The sequence below is a fragment of the Calypte anna genome, chromosome 3, assembly GCF_003957555.1.
Source record: "Calypte anna isolate BGI_N300 chromosome 3, bCalAnn1_v1.p, whole genome shotgun sequence".
In the NCBI taxonomy this organism is placed as follows: domain Eukaryota; kingdom Metazoa; phylum Chordata; class Aves; order Apodiformes; family Trochilidae; genus Calypte; species Calypte anna.
This window is the reverse complement of record NC_044246.1, coordinates 20,617,086-20,628,598: the sequence shown is the minus strand read 5'-3', so window position 1 is coordinate 20,628,598 and position 11,513 is coordinate 20,617,086. Positions and strand designations below refer to the sequence as shown.

General features: G+C 41.4%; 1 protein-coding gene across 4 annotated transcripts; it reads right to left on the bottom strand.

Moving 5' to 3' along the window:
* Window positions 1-657: 657 nt before the first annotated feature.
* Window positions 658-9,144, bottom strand: LOC103530933 (cytochrome c oxidase subunit 7A-related protein, mitochondrial). 4 transcript variants are annotated; one of them, XR_003987328.1, is made up of 4 exons: window positions 8,714-9,136; window positions 5,809-5,878; window positions 2,870-3,004; window positions 658-2,020 (listed from the first exon to the last, which is right to left on the bottom strand). XR_003987328.1 is itself a non-coding variant. In XM_030446967.1 (3 exons), exons 1-3 carry the CDS (start codon window positions 8,783-8,785, stop codon window positions 1,877-1,879), a joined length of 351 nt encoding a protein of 116 aa, XP_030302827.1. In that variant the 5' UTR covers window positions 8,786-9,144; the 3' UTR covers window positions 658-1,876. The 4 variants fall into 4 exon arrangements, 2 of the variants coding, with proteins under 2 accessions (XP_030302827.1, XP_030302828.1); XM_030446967.1 differs by lacking the exon at window positions 5,809-5,878 and having other exon boundaries at window positions 8,714-9,144; XR_003987329.1 differs by lacking the exon at window positions 2,870-3,004 and having other exon boundaries at window positions 1,936-2,020; window positions 8,714-9,144.
* Window positions 9,145-11,513: the final 2,369 nt, after the last annotated feature.

Sequence of the window (11,513 nt, the reverse complement as noted above, 5' to 3'; positions counted from 1 at the left end):
CTTTCCACAAGTAGGTGGAAAAGTATTTCCAATGGTTAATGAGCTATGTGTAACAGTTAAGTTACTTTATCCACCTTTATCTGCCTTACCAACAAGCAGAAAGTTATCCTTTATGTGAGCTCTAAGAATAGTTGGTTTTCTTTTTAAAAAAAAAAAAAAAGCTAAAAGCATAGGAATTCTCTGAGCAAAACTCATCCTTGTGAATATCTACCTGTCAAAGTTGCATGCAAAGTATCCTTTATGAGAAAATTCTTGTATGAAGTGCTTAATATATGATATGCAGGGAAAATGGACAAAAACCTACCATCCTGCTTTCTCCTTTATTTTTTTTTTAATTTATTTTTAGTTTTTTACGTAGGAATAAACTGCTTACTATGTTAGTATGGGTTACTGGGGCTACAACATTTTATTTGTAGAGGCAATAGAGCTGTCAGTTCCTGAAGAACTTAGTTTTCTCTGGTATTCTTTGAGTTTTGCTGTTCTCACAAATTTTTCAGTGACTTAATCTCTCCCATCCTGAAATACCAACACAGGCTGAAACCTGGTATGACAGTACAAGCAGCTATTTTCTTTCCTATAGAACAGTAACAAGACTTTGAGGTAATTTGACTGGGAAAAAAAAACCAGTATGTTTTTAGTAAAACATTGAAGCAATGGGAATTTTAGGGTCCTTTATTAACTGCTTCCCTTATTTACATGAAAAGTGATTTATCCACAGTTCTGAGACAAATGGGTTTTAGAGAGGCCAGTGAATTCACGCTTATTCAAAACCTGTGTGATCAGAGTGATACCTGCTATTCATAGACAGAGGATCTACTGAATTAGAGGATGCTTTCTGTGAAGACTTGTGTGAAACCTGCAGTTAAAGGCTGTGTTTCATGGGAAAGACAACTAATTGAAGGCTTTTATTGGCTTCCTTCTCTTCCACTCACATGGCAAAGGAAATGTGTGCATATGTGTACACATATAGATATGCACCTGCACTGAAAATATTACACAGCTGAGCTATGACACCAACCTGTTTGACCAAAACCTATTCACACCCTATCAGTTCCAAGAGAGGGTTTTCAGAGGATTACTATCTCAAAAAGATTACAGTAAGGTAGTTGAATCAGTTGTCTGACTTGAGAGCTACAAGTTGAATTTCAACAAAAGGGTACCAGGATGTTTATTTCACACCAATCCAGCTGAAGTGGTCTGACACTTTCAAGACTTTCCTGTTCTGTTATGCATGTAAGTTATCTTTATTGGACAAGAATAGTTTGACAAACAGAGTCCAAAATTGGTATAACTGATGCCACGATACTGGTGCATCCTGCTGTATGCAGTGATGCTAACATTATGGAATAAATCCACTTTGAATGCTTAAAGGAGAAAAGCCCTTTGTCCTACCACCAGTGGTACAAATATTTAAATATAACAGCATCTGGAATGGTTCCACTGTGACTTGATTATGTAAGATGGGCTGTGTATGTAAGAAACAGGTTCCCAGAATAATAATTAAATTATTTGTTTTGGAAACAAGCAGGATCCTTCACTAAGGACCATAGAGCATAGACCCCAAGTATTTGTCCTGTCCTACTTCTGGCATTGTTTAACTGGGGGAGGGAAAGTAGGAAAAACTTAACTTTCAACTGTTCATACACTTCTGTAAGACAAAAAATGCAAAGATAAAACCATATGGTAAGATGATGTCTTTAAGTCTGTTTATATTGATTTCTAGAACACATAAGGCAACCAATTTATAAACATTTTCTTCAAGAAAGTTGATCTGAATAGTGAACCCTGCATGATTATATCATTAAAGCAAGTGCAAAGAGATACATGCAGGAGGTCCTTCAGAGAAATGTCACAAGTCCCACAAGTTGTGGCCCATTTACTTTTGGTTTCTGGGCTGTGAGGCCATGTAGAGGGCTACCAGGCAGTAGATCGTCCCGCCTATTGTTAGAGCCATCGTGGTCCGATAAAGCAGCTTATCTGGAACTCCTCGTTTCAGGTGCACTGGCAATCCATCTGCTCTCTGTGGGAAGAGTTTAAAAAGAAAACAAACAAAAAAATGAGCACCCATACAAACACCACGAGGAATAAGATTCCTTGGGTAAATTAAGAGCCTCCCATGAGGGAAACCTCCTGACAAGCAGTCTATCTTGACTAAGTGTATTATGTGGTTTTCATTTAGCAAGACAAGTGCAAAGGCAAGTTAATTTTAGTAGCTAAAGCTGTTAAATGCAGGCAGAAAGAGTATGTCTTGAAGTATTTCTAAAGAGGACCTAGATGAGAAAAGTGTCACTAACAAAAGAATGTGAAAGATACATTTAAAAGGTTATTCACCACGTCAGACTGACACATTCCAAATGCAAGTGGTGTGTAAGACAGAAAAGGGTATGTTATAAAAAGTACATTCTTATGTTTAATAAGAATACTCCACTGATTTGTTTTATGAAAAGTCTCACTATGCTTAGAAATTGCTAAGGTAATAAACTTTACTGTGCTCTTCCTATACTGCATTATAAACAGCTTCAGTAATATTCAATTATATTACAAAACAGTAGTGATCTGCTTTAAGGCATATGCTTTTGATTCCCAGGCAGAAAGTGTTTCCAATAGGCAAATAATACAATAAGCATCTTCTGAAGGCAGCAAAAAGATAGGCAATGTGACTAGACACTTTCTGTATTTATCTCCTACTCAAGGCATATATACCTTGTAGTACAATACAAGTATACCGGTTACAGTGCATATGATGCTCTCTTAACTAGACTTCACAGTATTTTGATACTGTAGAATGACAACAGTAGTTAGCCACATTAAAATGTGGATAGGTCCCACTCTCTAATTTTCTTAAAGTTACTCTCAAAGTTGTTGTTACCTGAAAAACTTTCTGTAGGTCTGGCACCTTGTTTTTACCCAAGAAAGAATCATCTGCTGGTAAATCTGAAGCAAGTTTAGTTGTTGTCCCAAAAATCAGAGCTGGGGATTCAGTGGAAACTATTGGTTTGAGTCCCTGCATAAATAAAGATTAAAATATCAAAGTATATAAATGCTTACAATGTACCAACTGTCACGTTAGGCAGGCACAATGCCAGTCATTACAAGGATACATTAGGAATATTTTTCTGGTATGAAGATCTGTGACAATGAGCTAGACATATTGTTGGCCCACTCACTCATTTCTCAGCTACAGCTTTGGGTCAGAGGTTAGCAAGAACAGAAGCCTCCCTTCTGATTTCTTCATGACATAAATTATGGCTAAAAGTTTCTTCTGTACTGGTACTTGTTCTAAATTACTGCTTGTTTTTTGCACATAGTTATATTATCTAAAGCTCTGCCCAAAACAGCAAAACCCTGATGCTTGGGTCAAACAGAGTAAAGAGAATTTAATGAAATCTTCCTCCTGAATGGTGCAAGCAGTAGCCATAAACTACTAGACCTTGAATAGTTTGGATGTATAGTCTGAAGAAGGGAGGTGAGAAAAAAAGCAGTGCTTTTGTGGCTCCTGAAATAGCTGTATTTCTTTTTTTTTTTTTTTCCCTAACTTGCCACGGAAATGAAAAGCAATGCACAAGAAGGTCAATGCAACAGATCTTCATTACAAACAGAAGCAGCAATTGCTCTCCATGGGTGAATTTAAGGCTGCACTGAAATTCTAGTTTCTGTTCAAAGGACCACTTGATGTTCAGGCAGTTCTCAAATCCAAAATACAATACTTGGAGCAGAAGGCAGACTGTCACTCTTACTCTTACGTCTGCCATACACCAGATGTGTTTTCCATATTGAATTCTCTTGCCACAATAGGCATCTTCAAGAGAAATAACCTTCATTAAAGGGTATCTCTGCTTATTCTCTGCTTACCCCTCTGTAAAGTGTGTTCCTTTTCCTGTCAGGCCTGAAGGTTTTAGGACCCAATTTATCTGTTGGTTGGCGAATGTGCTCCAAGCTAAAACAAGCTTATGCCTTGCTGTCATGAATTCCCAAGCTAGATTTACATTTTCCTGACAGCACAAAATAGTTAAGGATTTGGAGCACAATTTAACAGAGACATGACCAGACATAAGTTTTTAAATGTTAATGAAATTGCTCAAACAGAGCTGAGACTGAGAAAGTAGAGAAAATCAAGATAAGGACCAAAATGAAAAGGGGAAACAGGAAAGAAAGTGAATATGAGAGTTATTTCAGAACATGCATTGAAGTAACTTTTGCAAACTTGCTGAACCTAAACACTTGTAACCTAAACAGCAAGTCCTTCATGGCAGAACATACACTTAACCTCATACAGGAGTAATTTGCTACCACTAACACAAGGATGCTTTTAGGCAGTATCACTTGAGGCTTTGTAGTGTGATGACAATCAATTTAGTGATTGATCTACAGCATTAACAGTTAACTGTTACAGTTTCTCTAAGAACCCCAAGAAGTTTGTAACAGCTGAAATAAATAAGGTTTGTGGGGTTTTTAATTAGCTACACAAAGTGCAAATATGTTACGACGATTTCCACTGGGATCATGGTCAGCCTTGATTAACTAGGGAAATGTTCATATAGTCATTTTCACACGATGGCATTTGAAACTGATCCCACTGTTTGTACTTTGAACATAAGCCAAGTCATTGAATTAATAGTTTTTATTGTATTTGTAATGGCTATGGTGGTCATTATCCTCCTAAATATGAATGGCAGTTTTTTAACTGAGCTGAATCCTCACCTACACTAGCTAAGAAAGTTCCCATTTATTCACACAGTCCCTCTGTATTCATACAACTTCACAAAACTTTGTTAAATGCAAGATTAGGTCTTTTAAGACTGAGATGGAAAGAACAATACAGATTTCAAACTGAAATATTTTTGTTACTGTCAACAAAAGAATTTTGAATTACATTTTGACTCATATTTTGCAAGCCTGTGAAAAGCTTAAACCTGCATCAGAACAATACTCCATTGGGAAATAGCAGAACATAACAGTACAGAATAGAGTGCATCATTATATTGCATATTTGACCAAGCAGAATTTGAATCACAGCATGTCTTCATTTTTCCAGAAACATCAAGATAAGCAGGAACATAAAAAGCAAACCAATCTACAAGCTGAGTTGGTTTTTATTTTTTTATTAAATACAGCAAAGAAATCAATAGGAAAAAAAATTTAGTTGGACTTAAAACATGCAGTTATTCATGTGACTCCTTTCATATTTTAATTTCTATTTATTGCAAACAGACACTGATGTGTCTTTGTCATCTGGGAGTAGAGTTAGAATAAAAAAGCAATTCTACCAAAAAGCTGGCTATGAATAATATAAAAGAAACTGAGGGTAAATTTTTAAAATGTAGCTATTCTATTGCATAGAATGTTTGCACGCCACAGTTGAGCACTAAGCCACTTGAGTGGTGGGCCAAATAAAAGACACTTTCTTTCATCAATATAAAAAAAAAACCATATTTTCAAAGTGAGGCAATATTCATAAGATTTATGCAAAATTCTCCTGCTTGGATTCAATGTCATCTTCTCAAATACATTATCTCAAAAATTAGGTTTTTAACATTTCAGTGATGACACTGACATGAAATACAGTGCTCTATGATGACCTAAAAAGAAATCACTACAATGCTTTAGGAGAAAAGCATTTCTTATTCCTTGGATGTTCTCTTTCCTGCCTTGCAGAGCAGTGAGCTCTAGACTTTTTTTTTCCTTACCTAGGTATGAAACTAGTTTTGCTTAAGCCCTTTATGAATCAATTTTTATGTATTTAATCTAGATGTCAATAATTCAGAATTCATGTCTTTCTGTATCTAGTGCAATGATATTCATACGTACCTAATATTCATTAACAGAACAGAATGTGGGATAACATTCCCCTCCTATCTTGCTTCTGCCTTTTTAATCCCTGTAAGATAAAGACGTACTTAAAATAGGATGATTGTTATAATGTGATGGGACCTGCTGAACAGAAAGGTAAGCAATGTTCCACAAACCAAGAGTGTTGCCTTTAGGACAACTTTACTCCAGGTGGTTATCAGAGCTTTCTGTATTTCTTTGTTGGGGCTTTTCTCTCAGGAGCCTAAAAAATGATTAATTATTTGCAGAAAAATAGTCACAATGACCTAGAGTCTAATACACTGTGTTATAAGCTGTAATTTTCCAGAAAGAAGGTTCTTCACTGCTAGGGCTTGAAGTTACCACCACCCAATGGTAACTTTAGCCTTTGCTTTCCTCTACACAAATGAAGTGCCAATGAAAGGGTTAATCTTGGAATATAACTTTGTGTAGAAGAGGTAAGAAGTGCCTCAAAGACTGCAACAGTAGCAGGAGTATTTTCTATCACAGGTGTCCTTTGGACATGTACTTAACAAACAGCCTTACTGTTAGACTACAACATACTATTTATTCTGCTCTCTTCCCTATGCCCTGCACTCCGACAGAAACTGCTGTATTGGGAAGTCACTGGAACTTCAATGTTTACTTAAGATTAGAGGGCAGCTCAGGAGTGAAGGGCCCTCTGCCATGCTTTAGTCCAAAATCTCCTTTATGGGCTGTTGTGAGGCTGTACCAGTTTGCCATAGCTTTTGTCATGGGGCCTCAAAACTCCAAGGATCAGAGACTGCAGGACCGCTGGGGCACCTCCTCCACTGCCTGACCTTTCCCAGCAGTGCAATTTTAACCTTTCCTGCTGCAGCTTATACCTGTTGTCTTTTTGCTCTCCCACCAAGCACCACTGTGCAGAGCCTGACCCCATGATCTCTGCAACCAACCTACAGGTGCCACTCTTAGGTCTGCACCTGCACCTCTTTCCCTCACACCTTCTCTTCTCCAAGTAGAACAAGCCCCATGTCCTCATCCTCTCCTCACAGGGGAAGTGTTCCAGCCTCTCTGATCATCCTGATGACCTCTGCTGACCTTGCTCCAGCTGATCAAGAACATTTCCATACTGGGGTGCCCCAAACTGGATGCCATACTTAGATGTGATCCGATGAGTGCTTAGTAGAGGAAGACTGTCCCTTCTCTTAATCCACTGGCTCAGCATGCTGCTGGCTCACACCAAGCCTGCTGTCTGCCAGTACTTCTGAGGTCTCTACCACACAACTCCTCCCACCAGCCTGTCAGTCCCCAGCTTGTATCCCTGCCACAGGCTCTTCCTTCCCACGTGCACAACCTTCCCATTTTTCCACGTGGAAATTCATAGTGTTTCTGGCAGCTCATTTCTCTAGATAGGTGCCTACATTACAGAGCCACTGCCTTGCCCTCTGTAAACTTTAGGAGAGTGAACTCTTATTTTTGGCTCCAAGTGCATGATAATGTCCCACAGTAACTGCAGTATTTCCCCTGTTACAAGCATCCCAGCAGAGTATGACCCATTCACCACTATGCTAACCCTCTAAATTACATTAGCTCACCTAAACAAAGTTTCAAAATTAAAAGCTCTGGAGTTGGCCTGGACTCCTTGAAAAAATGAGATCTTACAAGAACTTATTACAATACTCTCACTTTCAGAATTTAGTTGCTGTGCAACTAAAACTTGACAGCCAAGAATACCCAGCAAAGCAGAACTGTAAAGTGCACTGCTAAGATAATTAGGTTGAGAAAAAATGAAACTGTAATTTTTTGTGTCACAACAGTACACATAACTTCAATTCCATTTCTGTATGTACACATCCATTTTTTTCTTTTTTTCTTAAAGCCTCAAGCCCTATCAGCAGATATGTTTGCTCTTTGAAGGCACTTCTTCAGACACTTGACTCTCTAAATGTTGTTCTTCCAACTTTTAGCCTACGCATTGTTTTTTGTTTCACTGGGTCTTTTATTGCTAACTGTAAGAACTTCAAGTTTTTAAAATTTTTTAATTTAAAATTTTGAAGTTTTAAATTCAGGAACTTGGGCACAATATAGCAACCATGCTGCAGATGTCCTGTGACAACCACAGTACAAATCTAAGAGTACTTAGGAATCTACATTGATGTATATAAAAGCAAACAAGTTCTGTGATTTTTTTTTCCCAACTCTCTGTTACTCTTTAATGTCTTGGAATGGCTGGTACAAAAAAATTCCTCCTTCCTCAGCTCCCCTCCACTCAGAGTTTAAGCTATAAGATATCACTGTATAAGCCTTCTCAATGCAACCTTTAAACTGTACACACTTGGTAAATAATTCTGCATTAATGCGGAGGAAAAGTGGCTTTTCATTTTACTTTAAAAAGCTTTTGTGGGTTTATTGCATCTCTAACAAGGGTTTTAGTGCTTCCAGCAGTTAGTTTTCCAGCATGCACAGACAAGAGGGGGATCCAGCCGCAGTGCTGCTCAGACGCGCCAGCTGCGACTTTAAACACCCCCCGCCACCAATGTAGCTCCCGAGCCTGGCCTAAGCGACGGAAGTGTGTTAATGCACCGCAGAACGAAGCGCCTCAGCAGCCCAAGGTCACACAACGGGCCCGGTTTGCCCCGCGGAACTCCCTCCTCGGTGTAAGGAACCCCACCGCCTCACGGGGAGGCCTGGGCCGGAGGGAGAGGCGGATACCGGAGCAGCAACCGAGCGCCCTCCGCTCCAGAGCACGCACTCGCCCGGCCCAGCAGCTTCAACGCCCCACGTCCCGCCCACCCCCCATGTCCCCCGGGTGGGCTCCTCCGGCCGCTCCCGGGGAGCGAGGGGCAGCGCACCGGGAAGGGGACGCCGAAGGTCACCGCCACCAGGGCGCCCGGGGCGGCGGCCGCGGCCCCGGCCCCGTTACCTGGGGGTTGTAGGCGGCGGAGGCCGCGGCCCCGGACAGCCTCTGCGTGACGCCGTTGAACTTGTAGTACATGATGCGTGGGTGCGTGGGTGGCTGCGTGGGCGGCTGCGTGGGCGCCCCCGGAACGCGCGCTTCTCACTCACGGCCCACCGGCTGCGGCGCCTCCCGCGCTAGGACCCCAGGCGGCTCCTTTGCGTCGCCTCAACGTGCAAGGGCCGCCGGGACACAGGGCTTCGCCTACAAGCGGTGAGAGCGGGAAGCCGCCAAAGGAGCGGGACGAGAAAAGAAAAAAAAGTAATAAAAACCCGGAGGAATACATGATTCGTTAGTAAGGCACTGGGAGCGCCTCTCCTCCTCGAATGTCCGCTCCGCTCAAAGGGAGGCAGGAGGCAACTTTCAGTCAGGCAAGGAGGAGGACCCCTAACAGTCCGCGCTCTCATGCGCCTGCGCACCACTGTCCGCCGCAGGGCGGGGCGGGGCCTGTCCTCCCTCTGGCCCCTCCTGAGGGCGGCTCCGTGCGCGGGAACCTGCGGCTGCGGGGCTGGCGTTAGGAGTTTGGTGGCCCTGTCTCTGTTGAGTGGTTCCTTTCTCTTCCAGCGTCTTTAAAAAAAAAACAACTGAAATCTGTAGTTGTTGTCATAAAACTCAGGTTTGCATTGTATGGAGTCACCTGGGGCAGCGTGATACGCGGATGCTGCTCTGGTGGCTTTCATCGTCCTGAGAAGCAGAGCAGCGCCCAGGCTGGGGGTGCAGGGCGAGGGCGGGGATGCTGAGTGCACCTCTGGGTGCTGAGGGTTCGCTTGGCTTCTGTGCGTTCCTCGGGCCAAAGGCCATTGGCTGTTGGCGACTTGTTAATGCTCCAGAATATGCTGCTCTTACCCCGAGTCTGACACTGCAGATCAATGATTTCAGTTCACCCTGTGCGTTGCCTGCTGTTGGTTAGGATCAAACATACTGAGGAATTATTAAAAAAAAGTATCCTTCGTTGGTAGTGTTTAATCATTACCAACCTGCAACACTGGAAGTATTGCTTATTAGGAGTCCCACGTGCAGTGTTGCAGATACACTTGCTATAAAAATGTCTGTGGTCATGCACTGAGTGAAAGCTATTAAAATATGCTTTGCTTATAAGCTAGGGGAAGATAGTTTGTAGGAGATGTTTGAGAAAGTAAAATATCCATATAAAAATATGTATGATACACCTTCCAGTTAGTACCTAAGATCTGAGTCTGATGGCAGCAAAATGGAGCCTTGTGTCTTCTTGGATTGATTCCCTTCCGAAGAGACATGTCCTGTGAAGGACAACTGCTGCTCAGCAATGAGGAAAGCCTCTGTAAGCCCTTTGTGTCCATTTACTTATGAGAGCTGGTTGATAAAGAAGAAGCATAGGTCCTTGCTACACCAGTTCTTATCTGTGGCTGTTGCCCTGTAGGCAGCTTTTCTTCTTGGTGACACTTCATTTCCACAGTGTCACTTCTGTCCCCTCATCAAGAGAACCAGCTGGATGCTCCGTAAGTGATATGCTGAGCTGATGTTCTGACTCTGCCATAGGAACATTTAGGGAGAGGATGTTATTTGCTCAATAAGTAGGAAATTTATGGAAATATTTTGTAAATGTTACAGAAGGAATTGTGAAATCCCTGTGGCTTTCAAGACTAGACAGCATTAATGAACTGGAACGTGCTGCATAATTTATGGTAGAAAAGAATTTGCTGATCAGGATTCTACTTACTTCTGAGAAAACTAAAGTTATATTTTATCATAAATCTGACTGTAATGGAGCGGAAGACCCTGAAGATGGAGAACACATGTGTTCTCTTAGAGTGGAATCATGGCTCTAGGTTTGTGTGAGAACAGTCCAGACCTACTGAAATCTGTAGGATCTGGCTCATATTACTCTGGAACCTTCCCTGAGTGTATCTGTCTGTAGATGCACTGTAGCTCCTCATTTCCAGCTATTTGAGTCTTTCTCAGAAGACACAGGTGTGTCTGGCAAGCTTGCTTAGTAGAATTGTTTGGCATCTTGCTCTTGTACATTTTTTCCCCAATATTAATACACACTGCAGTCCCAGAGGAGCAGAGGTTTTGTGTTAGGTCATGCACAGTGATAATGCTATTGTAGAAATAGCTTTGCTTCACTGGTGCTTTTGAATCAAGTTCTTGAACAGTCATTTAATATTGACTGAAAGCTGCAGAAAGGAAAGGTTTGTGTCCTGGAGCTCCAAGGGGGATGTAAGAAATGTTCAAATATATCTCCCTTTTGCAGTTAATCATTGTAAGACATGAGGTTTAAAAGTAAGCTGTGAAACTGGGCTGCTGCAAGCTGTTGAAACAAAACCTAGGTGCTGTTTCTCTGTTGTTTTAGCTGAGAAAATTGAAGATGGGGAATTGTTTACCGTGCAAGAGAGGTGCATGGGAGGATGGCATGAATAAAATTATATTTACAAATGAAGCTTCTGTTGTTGTTCTTGTAACACAGAAGCGAGGAGATGTTTTATGAAAAGTAAAATCAGAATAGTATGAAGTCTTCTCTTTAAAGGAAGAAATTTGTTTTTACTGTAGGCTTCTGGTTCATCTTTTGCTTTGGTTTTTAGACTTTTTCCATGACTGTTTTGCTTATCAGACTTTCATAGAATCATAGAATCAGCTGAGTTGGAAGGGACCTCAGAGATCAAGTCCAACCCTTGATCCACTACCATTGCAGTTACCAGACCATGGCACTGAGTGCCACATCCAGTCTCTTTTTAAATATCTCCAGGGACGGAGAATCCACTACTTCCCTGGGCAGCCCATTCCAATG